This window comes from Microplitis demolitor, chromosome 6 (genome assembly GCF_026212275.2).
Source record: "Microplitis demolitor isolate Queensland-Clemson2020A chromosome 6, iyMicDemo2.1a, whole genome shotgun sequence".
In the NCBI taxonomy this organism is placed as follows: domain Eukaryota; kingdom Metazoa; phylum Arthropoda; class Insecta; order Hymenoptera; family Braconidae; genus Microplitis; species Microplitis demolitor.
The window spans coordinates 18,751,512-18,777,935 of record NC_068550.1 but is presented as its reverse complement, the minus strand read 5'-3'; the positions used below and the strand labels follow the sequence as shown (position 1 = coordinate 18,777,935).

Sequence of the window (26,424 nt, the reverse complement as noted above, 5' to 3'; positions counted from 1 at the left end):
TCAGTGGTATTTCGCTTATATGTATATAGATATATATAATCAAACAACCAGTTTATTGCAACCACCAAATGGTGGCTGTTCAACCCATACTTAATTATTATTTATAATTATATGTAAGTTTTCATTACGTTCAATTTAAATCGACCGCTCAACTACGCCAGCGCCAAAACATCTACCAGGACGTAACAGAGGGTTGATTTTTATTTTTTTTTAATTTATTTCAAAAATTAAAAGAATAGTTTTTTTTGGACTGGTTCCCCACAGCTTCCTGCCAGGGCTTCACCCTTGGATCCCATCGAGACGCTCTCTCTAAATCTCAATATTCATTTGAGATTAACTTCAGTGTGTATGTTATAAAAAAAAAACTGAACGATATGTTTATTTACATATTTGTTTTAACCTCATTTGTCTTTATTTACACTTATCTAAAAAATTAAAGGAACAATAAAATTCTATAAATTTTTCATTGATTTTTGGAAGGCTGTATTTTCGTGAAAAATGATCGTATCGAAAAATTAAAAAAAGCAAATTGAAGCTTAAAATCTCTAGTTTAAACATCTTCCGACAAAAAAATTTTTTTAGCCACGGTTTTTGCGGAATCATAAGAAATAGCTCGAGACAAAATTATTCTAAATTTCTTGGTTTTGTTTTTCACGTCTACGGAGCTGGGAAAATTTTTTCGAAAAAACCAATTCATGGCTCGTTTAGGAAATTTATCCAGCTAAAATTTATTTTTTTTTGTTTCTCTGTACGACAATTTGCTGCTGATATATCATCCTTTAAATGAAAAAGGGTCCTTTTGTCTTTGAGTATCAATGTCTCAGCAACTACTGGTCGCACAATAATTTAAAGGGCAGTTTAAGAAACTTAAATAAATTTCCCACAAGTTCCATTTTTTATAAAAAAAAAAAATTTTTTTCATACTTAATATCAATTTGAAAAACCCTCAAGAAATGGTCATTTTCTGGTTTTATAGTTAACTCATCGCTACTTTGCGTTTGTTATCATCAGTTCGCATGCTTCGATTTCTCAAATTTGATGTTCAGTTTTCTTAACTTCGTAACTAGGCATTAAGTTATTTATTTATAAAAATTTGCAAACATATCAGCCTACAGTGACAATATAAACTTACATTTGCAATTAAAACCTAAGTATAAATTCTTGAAACTTAATAAATTATTCTAATAAAATGAGTTCTGATAATTCGAGAGCTGGATTGAGTGAAGAAGAAATAATAAAAAATTTGGATGAAGCAGCAAAACAAATTAGTAATAATTTGTTGCCCGAAAAATCGAAAGTTCGGTATAACTTGTGTTATCAAGAATTTTTATTGTGGCGAAGAAAAAAGAAAATCGATTCTTTCAACGAAAATGCGTTGTTAGTTTATTTCAACGAACTATCGAAGACTATGAAGTTGCCAACGTTATGGAGCCGATGGTCCATGCTGAGAACTACCATAAATCTAAAAAATAAGATTTTTATAAATACCTATCATAATTTAAAAGTTTTCATAAAAAACTGTGCTAAAGGGTGCCACTCCAAAAAGACTCGTGTACTGACATTAAGTCAAGTGAACAAATTTCTCAATGAGTCTGATAATTTGAATTATCTAGCGATTAAAGTACGTAAAATATGTGTGATTAATTATAATATATAAAATATATCCAATTTTTTAATTTTAAAACCTTATTTTAATATTAACCTTACTACCTTAATTGGAAGCAGCTTCATCGAAGTTGTAATAATTCCAATGTTCTGGGCGGAGGTAAGCCTGTTCCCGTTGACAACAAAGGCAGTCAGACGATCCGCAATCAAGGCAGCAAAGAGCTTGTAGGTGGTATTTCCCATCGCGAGAGGTCGCCAGTTCGACAGGTCGTTTCGGTCTCCTTTCTTGTAAATTAATAGTGTTGGAGACTTTCCACGACATTGGTATGGCCCCTAGATGGAAGCACGCATTGTATGCGGTGGTGAGCAGTCCGGAATCAGGATCCATCCTCTTCAAGTCACTGTACTTCAAGCCGTCGGGGCCAGGTACAGTGTTCTGCATCCTAGCTAACCTCCAGCTGACCTCAGTGGCCGTCAGAGGAACGATCAAGGCCTCAGCCAACTCATCGCCCTCGTCCAGTGGCCATTCTTGTCTTGCTGGCAACCCAGCATCCAAGGGGGAATTGCCCGAATACATGGTTCGGAAGTACCTATCGACATCATCCTTAGGCACCTGGCAAAAGGGTGATGGACCTTCAAGCACTTCCTGCATGGCTTTTCGCCTATTCTCCCTGCAGAGCTTCTGTATATGGGTGGCAGTTCGAATTCGCCATCGTTACCCTGTTCTTGTGGGCCTTCGCGATCACGATTGCCTCCTTGATTACGGGTCACCGTTCTACCTCCAGGCTGCCCACGACCCGCTGGCCTGGATTCTGTGATGCCCTGAAAGAACACAGACTGTTCCCTGTCCATCTCTTCCAGTTCATCCCATGATTCAGTGGAGTTAGCCATCGCATTGCCTTGACGCTTATTATAACGTGAGACCACTCGTGTAGGCCCAGCCGAATTCCGTTAGATCGGTTGTTGCTGGTTCTTACGGCTCTGTGGGGGGGGGGGGTTACGACGCGTAGAGTTTATTGTGGTTTCACGCTGGGAGTTTGGCAAAGGAGGGTTTTGGAAGTTATGTGGTCGCGCAAAGATACATTTGTGTCGCGCTGGAGTATGTGGCCCGAAGTGTCACGCGGGACACCCAAACGACCGCCCGGACACGGATCTAACCCTTGGCTTACATCTTCACTGTCGTCATGGTTTAAAGAATTAAAAATGTTAGAGGTATGTAAAACTGGGCTATTGGTGGTGACTCTACTATTATTGTTAAATGTGTTGCGTCCACCATTGCGACCGCCGCGACCGCCTGTAACTTGCGTCCATTTATTGTGTCTAACCACATTGTTTAATTTGTCATTGTCATTATTATTATTATTACTGCTGCTACTGTTCGCGACAGTGACGTCATTAGTATTACCGCGACTACTTGAATTATTAAAAAACATCAGGTGTGATGCGTCTAGCACATTCAAACCTGATGTAAGAATTGTTGTTATTGTTATTATTATTATTATTGCAGCCACGGTAATTGACGCCACTGTCGCTCTCGGCAGCAGCAGTGTGTCGACTAGAATTAAAAATACTAAAATTATTGTTATTATTGTTGCCATTGCCGCCATTGCTCGCGCTATTAGGAGTATCTGCCCTGCTGCCATCAGTCGTGAAACTATTGCTTGTAATGGATAGGTTTACTGTATTATTGACTAGATTATTATTTGTTGTTGTGATACTATTATTATTATTGTTAATTGGTTGACTAGAAATATTGCTATTGCACGTATCAGTAACACTGGTGTTGAGTGGTGGGTGAGTGGTGACAGCAGGGCTGAAAGTCCTAGGGGCGTGAAGCGTAGCCATGTTTGGGGGTGTATTGATTACAATTTGGGGGAACAGATGCGGCTGACGCTGGTCCACATCGCCCGCCGATGACGTTGGAGGCTCCGTGGACTGCTGCTGATATTGGTGGCTGTTCCCCGTGCCTATTGAATTGTTAATATTATCGTCGTTATCTCCCGTAGTCCCTGTGTGCACCCTATCGGCCTCTCTGATCGTACCCAGTCTGCTCGACGTAGCTGGTGATGTCACTGCGCTGAATGATATACGAGGCGAAGTGATGAAGCCCCGTATCGTAGTGGTCGTAACCATGGCTATGGTAATAGCCGCTATATCTGTTGATGTGGCAACGGCTACGTCCTTTCGTGGACGAACAGGTCTCTTCCGTGATGGAGTTGGAGTTGGTGGGGCAGATTGTGCCCTTGTGTCCCTGGCGACGGTGGCAAAAGACACAGCTGATGTCACCAGGGTAGCAGTAGATGGTGTCTTGCTGATAGCTGTTGGAGGGGGCACATTGCCTGCCCTCATGGACCTGGTCTGGACACATGATGGTGGTGAGGGGACCTTGGAGACGGCTCAGCCGCTGCCCTTGCTCTTGATGGTAGAAGACAATTTCTGAAGCCGCACTATTACCTTCTTCTTTGTTAGTAATACGTTTGAAGCCACGGTCGGCAAGCCTTGGTGGTCCTATAGGCAAAAGGCGTTCATCAATTTGTTTCATTTGCTTATCTTTTCCGATGGAATATGGTTTTTTTTCGTAAGTAAAATTGTAGTATGCTGCCCTATAGCTCCTAGAAACACTGCATGCATCGACTCAACAACTATTTCTTTACCAAGATCAAACTCCGGTAATGTTATGAGCGATGAAATTCCTTTGATTCTTTTAACATCAGCCTCGAATTTTAAAGCCATTTTTATATCTTTTCTTAATTCATTATCCGTTCTAAAGTGGTCCAAAACTGTGGCTGATTTGATACGTATGCCTTGACAACTCTTGGGTTCTTTTTGCTTTGCAGAATGAACACCCGAAGTATCCGTTATATTAGACAGATCGTAAAACTTTTACCCGAGCTGGAGAATCGACGCTGTAAATCGTCATAATAAATTTTGATCTTTTTGTTGTAGCATTTGACATATTCCATTGAAACCCATTGTTATACAGGTTCTTTAGTTCGTGTATAGTTGGGAGGAAGAACTGATTCACAACGGACTGATTTGTATCTGCATACACTTCTGCTAAGAGCATATACTTTTTCCTTAGATGAGGTGGAACCTTATTAATCTGTAAATAAATAGGCCACGCACTGGCTTTTGAAGATTTCAACACCTGATAACCATATGTATTTCTTGTAAATGAAGAATTATCTGACTTACTTAGAAAATTCCAAGGCAAACAAAGTTTACGATATTATCTACCGTATATATCTTCAATACCTTCCATAATTTTTTCTATCTTTCTGAACCTATACTGTAAGGATCCATAAATATTAGGAATTTTAAACAGCGTATTTAATTGAGCAAGCAAGTCTACTTGTAGAAAATATTGAAATTTGGGCACTTTTACTTTAAAACCACAAGCTTTACACGGCCATTCTTTACTTATTTTTTTCCCAGTTCCAACAGATGCGTAGCAATCTTGACAGTATAGATGTCGAGTGATGATGTTATCATTACGATTCAAAGACTTCCATAGCATCGTTTTGGTCGTTGGTAATTTGTTTGCAAGATTAGAAATATTGACCCACTTTAAAATACTGATTGATGCTAGATAACTTAAATTATATTTGACTGAAATTGCTAATACAGCCACCAAGCAAACTCCTTGGTGGAAATTCGACTTTACATTGAGAGGTAACTGAAACATTTTTTCTGTGGTCGTCATGAATTGTAATACTCTATGAACATCATCATCATCATCATCATCATCATTCTCATCATCATCATTATCATCGTCATCACCAACAAACAACTTGATTAGAGACATGTTCTGCATTTTCAACTGCCTCACTTTTATTCACGTTCTTAATCTTTTTTAAATTCTCCTTATCGTCTTTAATGCTTTTTTCTCTGACTTTAAGTTTATCGTTTCCAAAACTTTGATCATTGTCATCAACGTTTACCATTTTCGCTTATCTTTGACTACGACGATAATTATCTTCATCCCGAACACCATAAATATCACATTCCTTCCGATCTTTAATGTTATACTCAGCATCATAATTATAACCATAACCAGGCTGATGTTCACTATTATAACGGGTGACCTTTACTGGTTCTCGTCAACCAATCACGGATCCTCGTCACTAATTAATTATTTTAATTTATTTGTTCTATTTAATTCATTATTAACTTAACTTGTCACGTAGCGATTCGAAATTTTCTTTATTTTAATTAGCTGTAAGTTAAATATTTTAATTTTACGTTTAAATTTGAATCGTTACGCGGGCATTCCGCCATTTCGCCGATGGAGACGGTAGTCCGTGCACAGTGCTAGCACATGCGCGCGGCGTATAAGAGAGCACGTGTGTGAATTATTTTTATTTTATGATTTAAAAGTACAAACCATTGATTTTTGTTAATTTTAAGTATTTGTTTATGATTTTGAAACAGTTGGGATGCATAATCCAGCGTAAAATTATGCCCAACATTTGTTTAACATATTATTTTATTTAAACTTGTCATCCGACTAAGGATGTTAGTTGTGGTTTGGGAAAATATTGACCGCCGGGTAAAGGTAAATCAATACCTTGGCTTTATTCCCGACGTCAATTCTATGATTTTAAATAATTATTATTTAATTTGTTAGATAAAATAAAAACATGCATATGTTATGAATAAATAGTTCATACATAAAATTAATTATTCATGTATCATTCAGGTGTCGCGAAATTATCTTTATAATTTATATTTTTAGTTTAAAACTAGGCCAGGGCTAGTAGAAATAATAATAATAATAAATAAGGGCGACGGGTGCGCCACGTGGGGACGACCAACAGGTGGGGGAGAGAGGAATATAATTAGAAAGATACGGGCAGTGAGTGTGCACGGACGTTGTTCGAGAAGAAAGATTTTGAAATTTGGTTGATAGATTGGTAGATTATTAATAAAAAGCTATTGTAGACGCTGTAATTTACCGGGTGAATAAATTAATACTTGTTTTGATAGTATTTATTTTGCTGAGTTTTTTTGAGTAAGTACTTTGAATTTATTTCGCTGTATATATTTTCATGTGATAACCTCCCCCGGTAGTTGTTGGTCGCCACGGAGGATACAATTGCTTCGTTTATAATTAAGAACTGAATGATACACGACATATGCATAAATAATTATTGTTAAGTATCGTTGGATAATTATTTTATATAGTTGATCATATCCAAGTATTTTTTTATATATGCAAAAATCACCACCACAGTTATTAATAAGATTTATCTATATATGTAGCGGCGACTCTTTAGGATTAGATTGAAACAATCTTTGCCTAAGTCACCACATACCAAAAAGTACAATGCTGTGAGCGATGATGAGAAGAGGAGAGATGGAAAAAGGTATTTGTGGGGTGAAAGGCGTTTTGTCTAAGTATACGATAGCTGAGACACCTCAGTTAGGTGTGTCTTTCGTATACCTCACCTAAGATGCCGAGTTGGAAGTTACATGTTGGAAATGTTATATATTGAAATAGGTGTAGGGACGAGGTATTGCAAGAGGCGAGTTGTACAATGCCATTTCGCGGAGTGAAGCCGAACCACCACATATATATTTTACTGCTTATTGGAATTTTCTTTTATTAGTTAGATATAACAGTAAATTTTGTTGGATTATTTTAGTTGTGAGAACATTACGTTTATAAGAAGCGCAAAAGTTTTATCAGAGCACTTAGTTTAGCGTCCAGGATACGTGTTGTATCAATAATTCTTTGAGGCAGCCAAGCCCTCAGCTGACCCCACTTTGAATTGCGCAGGGAACTCAATTACGGTTCCCTGCTGCGCGAGACTTACCCCTATCAAGCCATTGCTCTAAGAACAAGTTAGGCTAAAAATTTTAAGGAATACAACAAAGATGGAGAGCCTCAACTCTCATGTCAGCAATCAGCAGTCCACACTTTCACACTATCTTCATCAAGATCACGGTCATAATTACTGTCGCAATCACTGACATCAACACTATCATAATTATCATTATCATCATTATCATCATCATCACTATCATCGGCATCAACATCATCATCATCGTCATTGTCTTCCTTATCATGGTTTTCATCATCATCAGTTTTATTGATGTCATCATCAGATGTAACATCGGATTCACCTTCATCACGCGTGTTATCGTTATCGTTGGAATTTCCAGCTAGATCATCATCACCATTATCGTCATCATCATCATTGTCATCATTGCCATGAATAATGAATGCACCCGCTTTAACATCTTTGATACTACTAAATACTTTTTCGCTATAAAAAAAAATTGCACGAATTATTGTATCATTATATTATTATAAGACTGCATTGAGTCATGTGAGTGATTATAATTGTGTACTTCGTCCAAAATTTTTCCCCTGTTACAGAACTAGATCCACTTGTAGTGAGGAACTCGAACTTTGTTGGTCGTGACACTGGAAATATCTAAAATTATTTCTTGCGAGGATTAAATTTTTATAATTTTTTATGAGGACTAACGAATAACTAGGCATATTCCAGCGTCGGGACAATCAATTTACAGTCGAAGTTGACTGTACTAATGACTTATGGCCGGATTAAGATTCCTTGGAAACTGATAGTGATAGCTGGGTGCTGATCGAGGGTAGGGATAGTTTCGCCGAAAAACTAGAGTGGTAAAACAGAGCGCCTAAAGCAGCAAAAAGAAATGTTGATAACGAAGAATAATGAAAACATAGTGTGTGTAAATTCCGATAGAGAGCAAGTAAAGGACTTATTGAGACATAAAATCAAATACGACGACGAAATCACGGAACACCAGAAAAAAGGCTCGTTCATAAAAAATGGGCAAAGGATGATTTTGTTGTTCATACTGGTATAGTTTGCCCGTTTAAAAAGAAGGACAAAAGTTAATTTTTTAATAACTGATGAACTTGGTTTACTTTGAAAAAAGTAAACATTATAATGTGGTTAGAATATTTCGCGGTTAGTTGAAAGACAGCATTGAAAATATACTGCAAGTCATCCATTTGAATAATATTACTTTATTAATATAATTTTTTTTTTCATTAAATTAGTAACGCAATCACTTAAGATTAAAAGGGCGCTGACACTACAAGTCTATGAGAACAGTACTAGATGCAATGTGCAGCAGACAGAAAACTGTCAGTCCACCCGTTCGAGAAAACGGGTAGATTAAATTTTAAGTTTTAATTAATAATTAATATTTTTTTTTTTTATTTAACGGCGTAGTGACGTCCAGTCGTACATAGCTGTAAGAAAAATATCACATATCCGCGTATTGTCTTGCAGTATATGCTAGCGCATAGAGAAACCACCAGACCGCCTGTTTGAAGAAACGGGTAGATTAATTTTGTGTTTTAATTAATAACTAATTAAATTTTTTTTAATTAGTACCGTAATGAGTTTAAGTCTTACTAACTATAAGGGAATCATGTCCATAACTTAAGTGCATCCTGGCAGTATGCCAGCGTATAGAGAAACCACGAGCCCACCCGTTTGAAGAAACGGGTAGCTTAATTTTTATGTTTTAATTAATAACTAATTAAATTTTTTTTAATTAGTACCGTAATGAGTTTAAGTCTTACTAACTATAAGAGAATCATGTCCATAACTTAGGTACATCCTGGCAGTATGCCATCGTATATAGAAACCACCAGCCCGCCCGTTTGAAGAAGCGGGTAGCTTAATTTTTATGTTTTAATTAGTAAACAATTTTTTTATCTTTTGTAATTAGTACCGTAGTGACTTCCAGTCCTAAATAGCTGTAAGAGAAGAAAGACTCATTCAATTTTCGTCTTGCATTGTGCCAGCAATAGAGAAACCTTCAGCCTGCCCGTTTAGCGAAACGGACAGATCAATTTTTGTGTTTCAATTAATAAATAATTTTCTTTTATTTTTATTAGTAGCATCTCGACTTTGACTTTAAAAAAGTCGTAATCGGAAAATGTTTATCATTTGAGTTCTGTCTCGCAGTATTACAGCAATACGGAATCTGTCAGTCTATTCGTTTGAGAAAGCAGTCAGATTTACTATTAAGTTTAAATTAATACATAATTTTTTTTTATTTTTATCTCGTAATGTAGTTACTTCAAGATTTAAAGAGTTGTAGCAGAAGAATGTTTATTGAGTCCTGTCTGGCAGTATGCTAGCAATAAGAAAACTGTCAGTCTAGTCGATGAAGGAAACGGGCAGATTAAATTTTTCTGATTATTCTATCCAGTAAAAATGACAAGATGATTAATTTTTGTTAATTAATTTTTTTTTCTATTAAAGACAGTTACCCGGGAAAAAATGAATTTGCCTAATCATATATAATCATATATAAAAACATATATATAATTAGATCTGAAAATTGGCCAGATCTAATCATATATAATTATATAAAGTATTTGCCTAATCATATATATTTACAAATAACCACTTATATATAATTAGACCTGAAAATTGGCCAGGTCTAATCATATATAATCATATAAAATTATATAAGGTTTATATAATTATATATGGCCAATTATTATTTAATGAGACCTAATCATTGGCCTTATTTAATCAGTTAAATATAATCATATGTATTCATGTATAATTGAATAAAATATTTGGAGTCAAATTTTGATGAAATCATACATTTTGGAAGTTATTGTTGTCTTATAATTACAGTTGACTTATAATCTAATACAAATTAGAATCAATAACTTTTCCACTATGTCTTATTTTTATTCAATATTCATCCAATTTTTAAGAAAAATGACAATCTCATATTGATAGAGCAACACAAAATATTCATAGACTTATTAAAAAATTACACGTAAATTTATATAATGATGATTACAAATCAACTTATCACCAAACGATGAATTTGTCATTAGAATATTATCAAATTGTAAGTACTTATAAACATAAATTATTTATTTTTTAAAGAAATTATCGAGATATCCATCATATCTATTAATATATTTTATATCTATCTATAAAATTTTTTAATTTTAGTGTTACTTATTTTTAAATTTTTTAAATAATCGTACGCAAACTTACATAATAATTATTGCAATTGAATTTAGTCACCAAAGAATTTTTCATTTGAATATTATCAAACTTTAAGTACAAACAAGTATATATTATTTTATTTTTTTTAATCTAATAAGGTATCTATACATCAGAGATTTATAAAATGACAAAAACAAATAGTCACACTGTACAGATAGATCTTGGTGAATCTGCTATCAATGAATCAATTAGGTACATTTTTAAATTTCAAGAGAATTTATATTTCATCTTAAATTGGTTCACTGTTGAACATACCAAAGTCTTCTATCACATAAAAACCAAAAGTATTATTGAACACGTTATTTCTATAAAAGAAAATAATGATACAGTGCTGATCAAGTATTCTGATGATAAAAAAATGACACAGCTTATAAGAGTCGAAAATTGTGTACGCAAAAAACCAAATACTTTGAAAACTGTGTGGTAAAAATGACATTAACAAAGTATACTTTATTAAAATACTAATAAATATATCATGTAAAATTTAGGAAATATTACACATAATTTATAATAAATGTATTACTTCGATGAATGTAAGCAAAATGTATTATTAATTTAGTATTGATTTATAAATAATAATAGTGGCAAAATAAAATAAAATATAATTTGGCTCTTCATCTTTAATAATTAATAAAAAAATTCAGATACTTATATTCATGTTAAAATCACTAAAGAACATAAAATCAACAATTATGAATAAAATTATAATTTACATTTGATTAGATATAATTATGTACAAGGCTTTACGTTTAATTATAGATATGGTCCTATATAAATTAGATCTGATTAGATATAATCATATATAGATTTATATATAATCATGTATGGACCTAGATAACTCTGGTCTGATTAAATTTGATTATACATACATTTATATATAATCATATATAGCTCTAGATAATTCAGGTCTAATCAGATCTAATTATATAAAGATTTATATATAATCATATGTAGCCCTAGATAACTCAGGTATAATCAGATCTAATTATATATAGACTTATATATAATCATATATAGACCTATATAAGTCAGATCTAATCAGATCTAATCATATATAGACTTAAATAAAACATACATATAATACATTAGTCCATATATGATTATATATATTTTACATTGAGACAAACCGCTTTTCATTTCGCGATTTTTACCAGCAGCCACCAGAATTCGCGGGTTGAACCCTGGCTTAGGCTGGCCTCTAACAAATTTTATTTTATTTGGGACAGAGCAATGGGCTAGAGTTCTTGCAAAGCAAGGACCCGCACTTATTCAAACTCGGCAACGTATATAAAAATCTGTTAACTTACCTCACGGCTTATTATTTATAAATTATTTCTTATAATTAATTTAATTATCGTATATAACTTAATCAATCAATATTATGTCTTATTAAATAATTTTACCAGTATTTTAGGATATGATTAAAAGGTAGTAGATAGAATATGAAGTTATACAGAAAATATGCAAGTTTATTGCCAGTTATAATAATTCTCAATTACTTACAATAAATGTCGCTGAATAATACAATTTAGGTGGTCCGAACAATGGATGGCCACGTAGAAAGCGTTGGTTGTTATAATCAAAGAATACACTGATTTTATATTTTATAATTAATACGCTGATACTACAAATGTATCAGCGGTAACATACTAATGAACTTAACAAATTAAATATGCCTTAGTCTCAAATAATAATAAGGATGTACGATATATAATGAAATCGCAAGCTAAGTTGCCAGTTAGATGTAAAGTATAATAACTAAATTAAATAATAAATGAATACAATGCAAGTAAATTGCCGGCTAATATTAAATTAGAATATTCGAGTACGTCTAGACGCTAATAGATCCAAGATCGAAGTCTCTGTTGTCTAACCGATAATTGAGGGTCTGGGACTTGCCGCTGAACTCTGTCCCCACTTCACCCTTACGGTCATGCGTCGATGTGAAAATTAGTCATGTGACCACGGCACTATGACTTGGGTAGTTTCAGACGACAAGAAGACGGGGAAAAATGGGAACCGCAAGGCTGAGGACGACGAAGACAATTCACATTGTCTCAACATAAAAATTTATATATAATCATATATAAATATATATGGTTAGGCAAATTCATTTTTTCCCGGGTATCATTTCAATTTATTTCTAAGACAAAAATTATGTTCGACTAAAAAAAATCGTCGTTTTATTGTTTCAGTTTTTCACATTACTATCATGTTTTCTTCAGCAATTTACTGTGTTCTTTTTCATTAAAAAAAATTCTTTACTCCTGTAAGTTTTATTATATTTATCAAGTTGTTCTGGTCCTGGTTCCTATTTTGTACGTCGCTGAGTTTTCATTCTGGAGTTTTTAGTTTCCGCTTTTGACATATTTTTATCATTGACAATTTTTTTCAACATCTGCATTGGACACATTGCTGGTCGGAAAGCCCAGGAAATCATCTTCATCTGTCGAGTAGTCTATCGAATTCGTATTATTTTTTAACTTCCCGCTAAGAAAATCGAAGATTTTCAAAAATTTCGGAAAGTTATTGTTTTCACCCCGATTTTCGAAAATTGAGTTTTCATCAGATGTCGACGGTTTGAGGTCCTAGGAAGCTATTCTGACTATTTTCAGAATGATGTCCGAGTGTGTGTATGTATGTGTGTGTGTGTGTGTGTGTGTGTGTGTGTGTGTGTATGTATGTAAACTCTTTGTAACTTTTGAACTAATGAATCGATTTGGGCGGTTAAGGTGGCAATTAAAAGAGCTTATTGGCCATCAACTTTCCTGAAAATTTCAGATTATTTGATCAAATAGACTCGAAAATATTTGCGAATTACGAAAAAAAAAAAATTTTTTTTTAGTTTTTTATTGATTTCTCAAAAAAGGACTTATACGATCGACTTCAAAATCTAATCAGCTCTAGTACTCAATAAAACGCGTCGATTGCCACCTCAAACATCAAAATCGGATAATTCGTTCGAGAGTTATCGCGGGAGAAAGAAATGGTAAAAAACGGTTTTTTCTAAATATTTTCGAAACGACTGACGCGATCGATTTCAAATTTTAATCAGCTCTAGAATTCAATAAAACGCGCTGATTGCCACGTCAACTATCAAAATCGATTGATTAGTTCAAAAGATATCGGCGTTGAAATGTTAAAAAAATAACATTTTATGTTATTTTTTCCGGATAAATCATAATTTTATGTACTAAAATGTGCCTGATATCATACCAACTCATCTTTTTTATGGTATCTTTTGATCATATAATGTCATCGAACTTGGTTTTTAGTTTAAATCATATTATCAACGAAAAAATCGATAAAACGTAGTTTTTAATATTTTTATCGGATATTTCATATTTTATTGTTTCTTACATGAGTCAAAACTTATTCAAATCTTGATTTTAATCCCTGACATTGATTTCTGCCTCAATACACTTATTTTACTGAACATAATCAGGAACTAAATTTTAAAAACCGCTTCATTGATAATTTTCGATTCTTAAATTTTCAAACTTCAGCATAACAGGTAACTTGTTAGAGCTTGAAAAGATCATAAAAAAACAATTGCATGTGATAGCATTTTCGAGCTCGAAGAGCTCGAAAATATATCTACACTAATGTTTTCGAGCTCTTTGAGGTCGAAAACAGCGGGAAGTTTTGGGGCTGGCCCGCAGGGTCAACCGACGCCCAGATTTTTTTTTTTTCATATTGTTGACTTCCAGATGATCGGCTATCATCTCTTCTGCTTCTCGGGATTTACTATTTTCACCTGTTCTTGGATTTTGTTCATCCTCATCTACATCTGATGTCTCCGAATGTGATTCACCGTCATCCATCATTTTCAATTTTCGATAACAAGCCTCCATTATATCAATTTTTTTTTTTTATTTTCTGGGTTTCTCAGTATTCCTAGTTTTATTTTTTTCAACAATTTATCCGTAGCTTCTTCCTCCAAACTCACATTGTTTTTTTTTATTATTTGTTCTCTCTCTAGCCATTTTCTCGACCCATTTTTTTTCTTTTCGAAGATCCTGAAAAGAAATGAATGAAGCACATTGCATCCCTGTTTAGAAAATCTCATAGAATCCATTAGATTCTCATCAATTCTTATAGAAATTTTATAAGAATGAATGTGTTCTATGAGAAATGAGTTTTATAGTTAAGTAAAGGGCCTTATACATACAGCTATTAGTATCTTTCCAATTTTTTAAGCATGGATACAAACGTTGACTATTCTTTAGCATGAAAGAGTACTTCTTAATAAGGATTTTTTTTAATGTTCACCAATGTCTATCCTAATTTTTCGTAAATCACAATGGGCGTGAATGTAGCAGACGTTAGACAAATTCAAAGTTATAAATCAATAGAGCAAATAATTTTATAAAATAATATTAGTAAAAACGCACTTGTTAATTTCAAAATTTTTTAAATGAGCATTTTTTTTTTAATTTCATTTTATTAATTTTATAGTCTATTTATTAATAATTGTAATAATTGTAAATTTGCCGATGGTCTGCTACATTCACACTCACAAATCACAAGTTTATTTGTTTTTTTTTACTATTCATATTTTAAGATATAAAAATACATTTAGTTTAGACTTGCTTTTGACTAAGTTGTCTTACTCAGTATCGATTTACGCCAACCAAGTCTAATTAAAGTCACGTTGTCTTGGATTTTACTTAGTTGACTTAAATTTCTAAGTTGAAAAAAATCCTATTGAAGCCAAAAGAATTATAGCCGTCAAAATTATGTTAATTGAGTCAAAAGCAAGTCTAATAAATTAGAAATCTTAAAATCAAGTTACTCTTTTGATCCAAGATAGATAAGTTATTCAAGAACGATAAATGAAAACACTAAATTTTCGTTTTATCGAAAAGGATAACTTTTATATCTTTTTTGAGTATTTAAGCATAGCGACCTTGGGCCGTAGCTTAGTTATAAAATTTTATTATTCATAAAAAAAGCGTTCTATCGTTCGGAATGTCGAACAAGCAACTACGACGTTATTAAGGACCACTCTGTTATTAACATATAAAGATACAAACAAGAAATCACGGATGATTCATCAGGATTTACTGATCTGTAGGGTTGCAAATAGCGTATTTAATTCGTAATTGGCTGAATTATTGAGCAAAGCGATTAGGAGTAACTTACATTTTTAATTGGTTGATGATTATGCGTGTGAACCCACGTTTTTATACAGAATTGACTTGTTTTCAGATCGATTCTTCCAACTAACTGTACTGGACACGGTTCTTGCGATCTGTAAACAACAAAAATCATCAAAATGTTTATTGATTGCTCTTACTAAGACAATTTTATTATAACTAAATATTTCACAAAATTATCGAATTAGTTTTACGATTGATTGGAAGTCTAAATGTAATTTATTTAAGTAAAAATATTAATGTGCTGTGTCGTAAAAAGCATTCGAGAATTTCAAAGATAATATATTTTATTCATTACTTACTTATCAGTATTTTTTCCTACGACATGAGTGATACCATTCCAATAGCACTCATAATATTTGATGCCTTCAAATGTTTCAGTAATCCTTCTCCTTTTACAGAAGGTCTCAATTGTTCGAGACTCATAAATTTTCAAACTATAATTTGTCGTAGCTTCATACTCATCTAAATCTTTAGCCAAGCTATCAGTGTTGTCATATTTTCTATTTATAAACCAATGAGCCATGCGTTCGGTTGAAAAGTAAAAATTTAAGATTTAGAATAATGTAACTTTATGTATTACAAGTATGCTAGCACTACAAATATAGTTGGTTTGTTTTAAGAGGAGCAAAACATATTTGGGTAGTCAGAAGAATTAAAAATCATGATTAAGAGGAAAGAATTAAAAAAAAGCCATCAATGACACAGAAGAATTTGAAAGGAATAAAACAATTATTTTTTGAATACTACTGAATGCAATTTAATTGTTTTAAATCCAAAATAATACTAAATGTTTTTTATATAGTGAGATCTATATTCAATTTACATTTATTACAAATTTTGAGACAACAAGTACTTTAGGCACAAAGAAAAATATTTTAACATTAAAAAATGTAACGAAATGAAAAAATGAAATTCATAAAAATGTACCACGAATAAATGATTTATTTATTGGAAAATATTAAAAACCTCATAGACATGATAACATTAATTTTTAACTTCCCGCTAAGAAAATCGACGATTTTCAAAAATTTCGGCAAGTTATTGTTTTCACCCCGATTTTCGAAAATCGAGTTTTCATCAGATGTCGACGGTTTGAGGTCCTAGGAAGCTATTCTGACTATTTTCAGAATGATGTCCGAGTGTGTGTGTGTATGTGTGTGTGTGTGTGTGTGTGTATGTATGTAAACTCTTTGTAACTTTTGAACTAATGAATCGATTTGGACGGTTGAGGTGGCACTTGAAAGAGCTTGTTGGCCATCAACTTTCCTGAAAATTTCAGATTATTTGATCAAATAGACTCGAAAATATTTGCGAATTACGGCAAAAAAAAAATTTTTTTTTTAGTTTTTTATTGATTTCTCAAAAACGACTTATACGATCGACTTCAAAATCTAATCAGCTCTAGAACTCAATAAAATGCGTCGACTGCCACCTCAAACATCAAAATCGATTGATTAGTTCAAAAGATATCGGCGTTGAAATGTTAAAAAAATAACATTTTATGTTATTTTTTCCGGATAAATCATAATATAACGTACTAAAATGTGCCTGATATCATACCAACTCATCTTTTTTATGGTTTCTTTTGATCATATAATCAATTGATCATATAATAAGTTTAATTTAGTTATATCAGACTGAAGCCAAAGTTGTTATTTTCATGCTAATCTATTTATTTATCATATAATTATAACATGTTTTTTTTTTGAAATCAAAAATTTTATAAATAACTAATCGAGCCATTACTTTTAAACTGTCAAGTTAGATCAATTTCAATATTTTTTTGATCTGTAGGAATTTAAATTATTGACATCAGACAAGTTGAACTTTATGAAGCCCACCTCAAAACAATTAAATAATTCATTATTGGAATGCATTACTTTGTTGATAAAAAAAACCTCAAACGTTAACTTTCAGTTTTTTATTCAAGTGGCCAATCTTGTTCACTTATAGGATTGTCGCTCTACTGAAAGAGGTTTAATATAATTAGCTCAAATCTTCCACAAACTTGGACTTGTCAAAGATTATCTAATAAATTAATTCATAATACCCCTGATTAAGAAATATAATTTGCTCCATGTTAAGTGTATATCTGTATATCAGTCGATTCAAATTGTTTTAAATCATTTCAAATTGATAATGGTTCATTCAAATTCATAATGAGTTTGATTATAGTTACGTAAAATGTAATAAGGATAAAAAAGGGTGCAAAGTTCGGGGATATTTTGATGATAAGCATGTATTTCATGAAACGTCGCTTAAAGTAACGCACAATCATGAACCGGATTCGGATTTAATCACAAGAAGAGTTTATCGTGATAATATAAAAAAATACAGCAGCGTTCCTTATTTAAAACCTCATCAAATATATAAAAGCACTGTAAAAGTGTAAGTTGTATGAATCTTTTAGTAGGATTTTAACTTACTACGTTCTTTGGTTTAAATTTTGAATCAATTTTGTTATCTTTTCATCAATACAATTTTTTTTACAGTGATGACGAAGTTGGAGCATTAGTTCCATTTTCAGAGAGTAAATCTCTTATTAAATATTGGCGTCGAAAAAAATTACAGCCTAAAAGTGTACGGCTGCACATTGATGAAAACACTTTACATGGCTTCTGGCAATCATTAATTATAGCAAAAAACAAAGGATTATTAAAATATGGCAGTCATTTGAGTAATTAACTATCAATTAATTTTGAGTACGTTTTGATGAAGAAAGGTGAAGTAGCTGAAAATTTATTTATCTACGACTCCAATTTATTAGAATCGATAGCTTCTGATTCACTCCATATTTATGTTGACGCAACATTTAAGTGCCCACCGAAATTTTTAAACTGTGCAGTACAAATGATGACAATCATGGTAAAAATTGAAAATCCGTCAACTAAATGTGAGAAGGTATGATTTTTGATATCTATTGATATTCTGAAATATGAAGCGTACTACCTGTACTACCTGTTCTCGATCTTTCAACCAAGCATACTTAAATTCTCAATAATTATTAACTTGAAGGAAAATACTGATAGAACAAATATAAAGACTTATATGCTCATCTTCTTTCAACGGGAAAAATATTTCATTTCTGATTTTGATTTTTTTTTTTTTTTTATATGCTTACTAATTCAATTTCTCAGCTAAAATTATTTTCTTTGTAGCCTATCCCATGCATGCACGTCTTAATGACAAATAAAGAGGAAATTTGTTATTTAAACGTATGGCAATTTTTGACAAAAACTTTCCCAAAATTTAAGCCCATATCATATATGTCGGACCACGAGAAAGCGCTCCATAACTCGTTGGAATCTACGTTCATAGGGATTTTTCCAAGGCACTGCTACTTCCACTACGCGCAGGTAAATTTGAATAAATCTTTTTTTCTCTGTTATTGAATCATGTAGATTATTAATAGTTTGTCTTTTTTCAGGCTACTTTCAAAAAAGCTAAAAAGCTCAGTCTAATTGGAAAAAAAACCGAAAGACCGTGCCAGATAGATTTATCGTGCTGAATTTAATTAAACTACTGGCATTACTACCCGCTGAATTTATACTTCAGACCTACGAAGTTATCAAAGATCAGACCAGAAGACAGCATAAAAACTTATTCGATAGATTTTTTGAATATTATGAAAGCTTTTGGTTGAATCAGAGAGGACCAAAATCATTTTCTGTATACGGAATGATTGGTGATAGGATGAACAACCATATGGAGTCTTATCACCGAGATTGGAATGCTGTACTATGGAAGCATCCTCATCCAAACCAATTCCTCGGTAAGCTCTGCTCAAAAAATCCGATAAATTCTTAAAGCTCTATGTGTAAGCCCTATACTTAACTATGGAATTTCTCATAGAACTCATTAATTCTTATAAAATCGCTATGAGAATTTATGAGAATCTATTGCATTCTATGAGAGTTTCTAAATAGAAAGTAGAACTTTTAACGATAAAAATAATACTAGATGACATAAGTAACTAAACAGTAAACTTTATTCGTCTAGAAAATTTGAAGGACGTTTACGTAAAGGCCAAGTCAGTGAAAGCCTCGATTGAAAAAGGCATTGATGTCACCGGCGAATCAAAAAAAATCACAAGAGAGTCAAACGACGAGTTTAATAATTTCTAGAGAGATGTGGAGATACAGCTAAGTTCCACGCGAGGAATAATGATTGAAGATATTATTGAAAAGCTAAATGATTTCAATGTGATTCAATAGCTGAGAAACAGAGAAGGTCTCTGTGAAATTGAAGAAGAAGAAAGCTCGATAAGAGAAGCTTGGGAAAGTGACATAATCTCGGAGGAAGAAACGGAATGATGTACGCATAAGTGAAAAGTACAGTCACCGCGTTCCAAAAAAAAGCTCAGGCCAAAACATTTTCAAAAGAAAAAAAAATATCTACTGTATAACTTGTAAATATTATTTAGCAATTAAATAATAACACTAATTAATAAAATAGAAATGATTACTAACATTAAGAGGACAGATATGTAATTTGTGATTACTAGCAAATGAGTAAATAGTTAATAGTTAAATGGCAGGATAGAGTACAAAAAAAAATGTATCCAGGCAGTACTTCATTTAGACACATGACTCAATGACAGCATTTTTGAACTCAGTCACTCCATTACAATTTAAAAGAAAAAAAAATTAAATATTTACTGAATCCTAAAAAGTAATCTGCCCGTTTCCGGAAACGGACAGGCTGATGGTTTCTCTATTGCTGGCATAGTGCAAGACGAAAGGGAAACATGGCATTTAAACCTGACAGCTATGTGAGACTCGAAGTCAGTTCGGTACTGATAAAAAAAAAAATTATTAATTAATTAAAACATAAAAATTAATCTACCCGTATCTTCAAACGGGCGGGCTGGTGGTTTCAATATTCGCTGGCATACTGCCAGGATGTACTTAAGTTATAGACAGTGTGATGGTAGACCAGTTTGTGCGGACCAAGTTTTTGACTTATTCTTACGACTATTTTGTTTTCTTATATCTACTACTATACTAACCTATTGTACTTTAAATTACTACTATTTTCTTATTACTATGACTAAATTACTAGAATAATTATTACTACTTATTACTACTTATGATTTATAACTAGTATTATTATTATTATTATTATTATTACTTATGACTAAACCTAAACTATGGTGTTTATTCTACTTACTACTCGCACTTAAAAACTATTTTTTTTCATTAACTATGACTAGGTAACTACGTTACTTAATTACTACATGTTTATTGTGATCTACTTATAAATATTGGTATTATAACTATTACTTAATTACTATTATTTCTATTAACTACTACTGTGGTTTCTTCTTAATATACTAAAACTATTACTATAACTATGTTGATTTATTTACTATGGCTGTGTTATATTATTACCAAGATTTTGTATGATATTACATTGGTACGAGTGTATAGAATGATAATATGAATGCGCGCCGAGTGAAAATTATTTCTAAGTCCCGAGCCAGTAAATTTAAAGGTGAAGAAAAAAGGTGAAAAAGGATTCCATATGAATCTCTTAAAAGATTTAAGAGATTGAAAGAAATATAAAATAAGACAAAATATGAAAAAAAAAATAATGTGAGAGAGAGTTTAATTTAACTTAGTATTTTAATCGCGTATTCTTTCATTCTCTCTCCTTTCGCTCACGAGTGTGTGAGCCGTACGGCTAAGCTTCTCCGTATTTAAATGTTTACTTAGAGCCTTAAACACATTCTTTTCCTTTCCGAATCATTCGTTATATCTCGTTAATTTATATTTTTCAATTCTTACTGATATTAAAGCACAAAACTTAGAAGAAATTCAATCTCTTGAATAATATTTCATCGTTTTTCTGCTTCCTTTGATTTTTGTCGCCCAGGGACTTAGAATAATTTCTCGATCGCTACGCTTCAGAAAGCAACGCTAGAGGGCGATGAAATTTATCCTTTTCCGCATGTGTGACGGATGGCTCAGGTAATAAAAGCGCTCGGTAAAGCCCGTATTGGCAACTTAGTCTCCCGAGACGTTCTCTAGAGGAAGACCATTCCCTGGACAACATCTGGAACTTCGGCTACCCCGAGTCCGACCGGACCAAGGTAAGCGAAATTTTTATTCTCGGGGAGATATAAGGGTCCCCACTCTGAGGCCTTCTGCCAAGGGGTGGTAAAACTAGCCGTGTAGGTAGGGGTTAGACGAAGACCATCCGCTTACCCTCAGGGAAGGGGAACTCGTGCAGGGCCGACGGGGAAGTCGACCCGACACCCCTGAAGCATCCGGGAGGGGGTAGACCCGCGTTACTAGTCCGCGTAATTTTGTGTGTGTGTGTGGGAATTGACCGCGTAACCGTGTGTACGTATTTAAAAATCATAATAAACCGTGATGAAAACCTTGCTTAAATAATTGGTAGTAGAACAAGGGCTCGAAGCCTATGTAAAGGTGTTGATTTGAATAAAATTTAAAGTATTATATTTAATAATGTCTGTCTTTTGAAAACCCCTTTTGTTTTTAACCCCGGACTCCGGCGAGCTAAACCGAGCGAAAAAGGGTAGTTTGTAAATTTTCTAATTTTGCTTTCTGGGATATTTTATGTTAACTTAAAATAATATTAGCTAATTATTAAATTCCTTGCATTCAGATATTGTTTATCTATTTACTGGTTTATCTTTTCTGGTTCTGGATGGTTCATTTTTCAACTTATCAAGTAATTAATAACTTTTAATTAGCAACTGATATTAACCCCAGTTTTACCCGTTACAACAGAATCCTCTTACAGTTAGTAAGACTTAAAGTCATTACGGTAATAATTAAAATAAAATTTAATTAGTTATTAATTAAAACATAAAAATTAAGCTACCCGCTTCTTCAAACGGGCGGGCTCGTGGTTTCTATATACGCTGGCACACTGCCAGGATGTACTTAAGTTATGGACATGATTCTCTTATAGTGAGTAAGACTTAAAGTCATTACGGTACTAATTAAAAAAAATTTAATTAGTTATTGATTAAAATGTAACGGGGTAAATTCGTATTTACAGCGTTCAAGTAAATTCAAATAAAATCTATTATGCGCACTGTCGGTCATGTAACATTACCACTCCGGGTATTCCGGGTAGGTAGCGACTAGTCGTCCGGAAATGGAAATTCCACTTGCTCGACAGTCGACCCCACCTAGAGTTAAGTAGGAGAGAAAAAAGGGCAACTATAGTCAAGAGTGAGCGAGCAATTATAAACGGGGATCGGAACGAGAATCGGGCATTAACCATCGGGACGTCCGAATAGAGAGGTGGAGAGAACAAAGTGACGAGACAACCGACGAAAAATAGACGCCGAATTTAATTATAACAGGTAATTAATTAATTAATAGCTTGAGTTTATTGTGGAACCAAACGATGGAAATTCCAATTAATTATAACAAATACCAGGCAGTTATCCGGTATTTTCTATAAACATTACTGATTGCGTCTGATTGTAACAGGTTGAAGGAGAGTAAGGAGAGAGAGAGAGAGGAGAGTAAAGACAGAGAGAGAGACGAAACCACGATTAAGACCAAAACGAGAACGAGAAAAATTAATAAGACAAAACCCGGACAGAGACACGACGAGGAAAAGATCTGGAGAGTTTTTAACTGGAGAGGTATTTATAAAATTTATTCCAGGCGGGAAGCCGGAAAATTTTATCAAATACTTAGTATACATTTGATATCGTCGCGTCTAAACAAAATTCTCGCGAATTAAATAATTTCGTAAAGAAAATTAATAAATTAAACTCGGATATAATTATAAAATTTGAGTAATTAATTAACTCCAGGCAGGTAGCCGGAATTGTTCTAGAAGTTTCCAGGTAGGCCGAGTGACTCGCGCACCGGAACTGTCGAATCTAGTCATAGCCGCTAGTCAATTATTAATTACTTATAAATAAAATTCAATAAAAATAATAAAATAAATAAAATCAATTAAAATTGTCTCGGAAAGCTAAGAGAGGTCCGTGGTCAAAGTCGTTGGTAAATTAAATAGGAAAATTTGAGTAATTAAAGAAATTATAATTAATTAAGTAAAGGGCGTAAATAAAATAAGAATAATTATCGCGGTGAAAAAAGTACCTGAAGTAACGCGTCATTAAATTACTGAGTGAAGGTTGTGATATTAAAATAAGTGTCAAGCAATTAATGAAAAGGAATAATGATCAATAAAGTAGAAAAAGGAAAATCAATTGATAAATTAATTAATAATCATATAATTCTCTAAATTAATTAAATTATTAATTGTGGGAAAATAAATTGAAATTAAGTGTGTGTAAAATAAGTCCAGGGGACAGAGTGAGTGTGTGAGTGAAATAGATAAGGATTTTAGTGGAAAATTTAGTAATTAAGTATCGCGAAGGTTAAGCGATTTTTAATCAGAGTGTGTATGAGTGTGTGGAAATGCCAAAGGTAGTTGGTTAATTTAGTAATTAAGTATCGCGAAGGTTAAGCAATTTTTAACTATTGTAAGTGTGAGTGTGTGGTAACGCCAAAGGTAGTTGGCTGATTTTATTAAATAAAATTATTGCGGGTAAATAAATAAAAGGTTATAAGGTTTAATGAAGTTATAAAGGTTATAAGGTTTAATGTTATAAGGTCAATTATTGTTATAAAGGTTATAAGGTCAATTAAGGTCATAAAGTTTAAGGTTTAAAAGGTTTAATGTCATAAGGTTTATAAAAGGTAAAAAATATAAGGTTTATAAAAGGTCATAAGTGAAGTTACAGTATAAAGGTCAATTGGGTCATTGAAAAATAAAAGGTTTAACTTGTGAATTGCAAAAGTAAATTATTTATAAGTTATCCTTCCTCATCCTTCTCTTACAATTAAATAAAATTACACCGACCCTGAAGATTTAAGATCCGGTTCTGGGAGGCCGTTATCACTTCCAGTGGCGCCCTTAAAACGGTAATTTAAGGACGACCAGAGTAACAGCATAGCCCTGTTATAAAAACATAAAATAAATCTACCCGTTTCTTCAAACGGGCGGGCTGGTGGTTTTTCCATACGCTGGCATACTGCCAGGATGTACTTAAGTTATGGACATGATTCTCTTATAGTTAGTAAGACTTGAAGTCATAACGGTACTAATTAAAAAAAATTTAATTAGTTATTAATTAAAAAATAAAAATTAAGCTACCCGTTTCTTCAAACGGGCGGGCTGGTGGTTTCTCTATACGCTGGTATACTGCCAGGATGTACTTAAGTTATGGACATGATTCTCTTATAGTGAGTAAGACTCAAACTCATTACGGCACTAATTTAAAAAAATTTAATTAGTTATTAATTAAAACACAAAATTAATCTACCCGTTACTTCAAACGGGCGGGCTGGTGGTTTTTCCATACGCTGGCATACTGCCAGGATGTACTTAAGTTGTGGACATGATTCCCTTACAGTTAGTAAGACTTAAAGTCATTACGGTACTAATTAAAAAAAATTTAATTAGTTATTAATTAAAACATAAAAATTAAGCTACGCGTTTTTTTAAACGGGCGGTCTGGTGGTTTCTCTAGGCGCTGGCATATACTGCAAGGCAATACGCGGATATGTGATTTTTCTCTTACAGCTATGTACGACTGAACGTCACTACGCCGTTAAATAAAAAAAAAAATATTAATTATTAATTAAAATTTAAAATTTAATCTACCCGTTTTCTTGAACGGGTGGACCGACAGTTTCCTGTCTGCTGCACATTGCAAAGTAGTACTGTTCTTATAGACTTGTAGTGTCAGCGCCCTTTTAATCTTAAGTGATTGCGTTACTAATTTAATGAAAAAAAAAAATTATATTAATAAAGTAATATTATTCAAACAGCCGATTTTTCAAATGGATGACTTGCAGTATATTCTCAATGCTGTCTTTCAACTAACCGCGAAATATTCTAACCACATTATAATGTTTACTTTTCTCAAAGTAAACCAAGTTCATCAGTTATTAAATAAAATAAAAAAATTTTAAATTATAATTAAAAAATTAACTTTTCCGTCTTTTTAAACGGGCAAACTATAGCAGTATGAACAACAAAATCATCCTTTGCCCATTTTTTATGAACGAGCCTTTTTTCTGGTGTTCCGTGATTTCGTCGTCGTATTTGATTTTATGACTCAATAAGTCCTTTACTCGCTCTCTATCGGAATTTACACACACTATGTTTTCATCATTCTTCGTTATCAACATTTCTTTTTGCTGCTTTAGGCGCTCTGTCTTACCACTCTAGTTTTTCGGCGAAACTATCCCTACCCCTGATCGATAAGCTTTTCAACTAATTGCTTAGATGGTAGGTATACACATACACGGTTGTTAGCGATTCTTGATGTAGATAGGATATTCTCTAGAGCAATTTTGTCTGCGATGGCGATGACATAAGCTTGAATTGGAGTTCCTTCGACTTTATCAAGAACGGTGGCTTGCTCTTTAGTAGGTGTAACTTCTTTCAAATGGGCTTGGGTGAAATTCATTGATTGGATCATGTTTACTGGGTCGATTATGAAGGTTTCCTGTTGTCAGAGAGCTTCTTGAGTTGATTGACTGGTAGCTTACGAGCGACCACCAGCTGCAGTGACTAATGCACTGCCACACTGGGTACAAATAATTTGTAAT

General features: G+C 33.0%; 2 protein-coding genes across 2 annotated transcripts; both read right to left on the bottom strand.

Annotated features, from left to right (window-relative positions):
* Positions 1 to 2,618: 2,618 nt before the first annotated feature.
* Positions 2,619 to 3,738, bottom strand: LOC103575579 (putative uncharacterized protein DDB_G0277255). Its single transcript, XM_008555421.1, has 2 exons — positions 3,068 to 3,738; positions 2,619 to 3,015 (listed from the first exon to the last, which is right to left on the bottom strand). Exons 1-2 carry the CDS (start codon positions 3,736 to 3,738, stop codon positions 2,619 to 2,621), a joined length of 1,068 nt encoding a protein of 355 aa, XP_008553643.1.
* Positions 3,739 to 7,504: 3,766 nt separating this feature from the next.
* On the bottom strand, positions 7,505 to 26,294 carry LOC103575580 (uncharacterized). Its single transcript, XM_014441152.1, has 3 exons — positions 26,118 to 26,294; positions 7,960 to 8,045; positions 7,505 to 7,874 (listed from the first exon to the last, which is right to left on the bottom strand). The coding sequence occupies exons 1-3, from the start codon at positions 26,292 to 26,294 to the stop codon at positions 7,505 to 7,507; spliced, it is 633 nt and encodes a 210-aa protein (XP_014296638.1).
* Positions 26,295 to 26,424: the final 130 nt, after the last annotated feature.

Coding starts and splice junctions, on each gene's coding strand:
- LOC103575579 (XM_008555421.1), bottom strand. CDS start 3,738: ATGGTTACGACCACTACGATACGGGGCTTCATCACTTCGCCTCGTATA. Junction 3,016..3,067: donor AACAACAATTCTTACATCAG/GTTTGAATGTGC, acceptor TAATTCAAGTAG/TCGCGGTAATACTAATGACG.
- LOC103575580 (XM_014441152.1), bottom strand. CDS start 26,294: ATGATCCAATCAATGAATTTCACCCAAGCCCATTTGAAAGAAGTTACA. Junction 8,046..26,117: donor CAAGAATCGCTAACAACCGT/GTATGTGTATAC, acceptor AAATAATTTTAG/ATATTTCCAGTGTCACGACC. Junction 7,875..7,959: donor GGGGAAAAATTTTGGACGAA/GTACACAATTAT, acceptor TTTTTTTTATAG/CGAAAAAGTATTTAGTAGTA.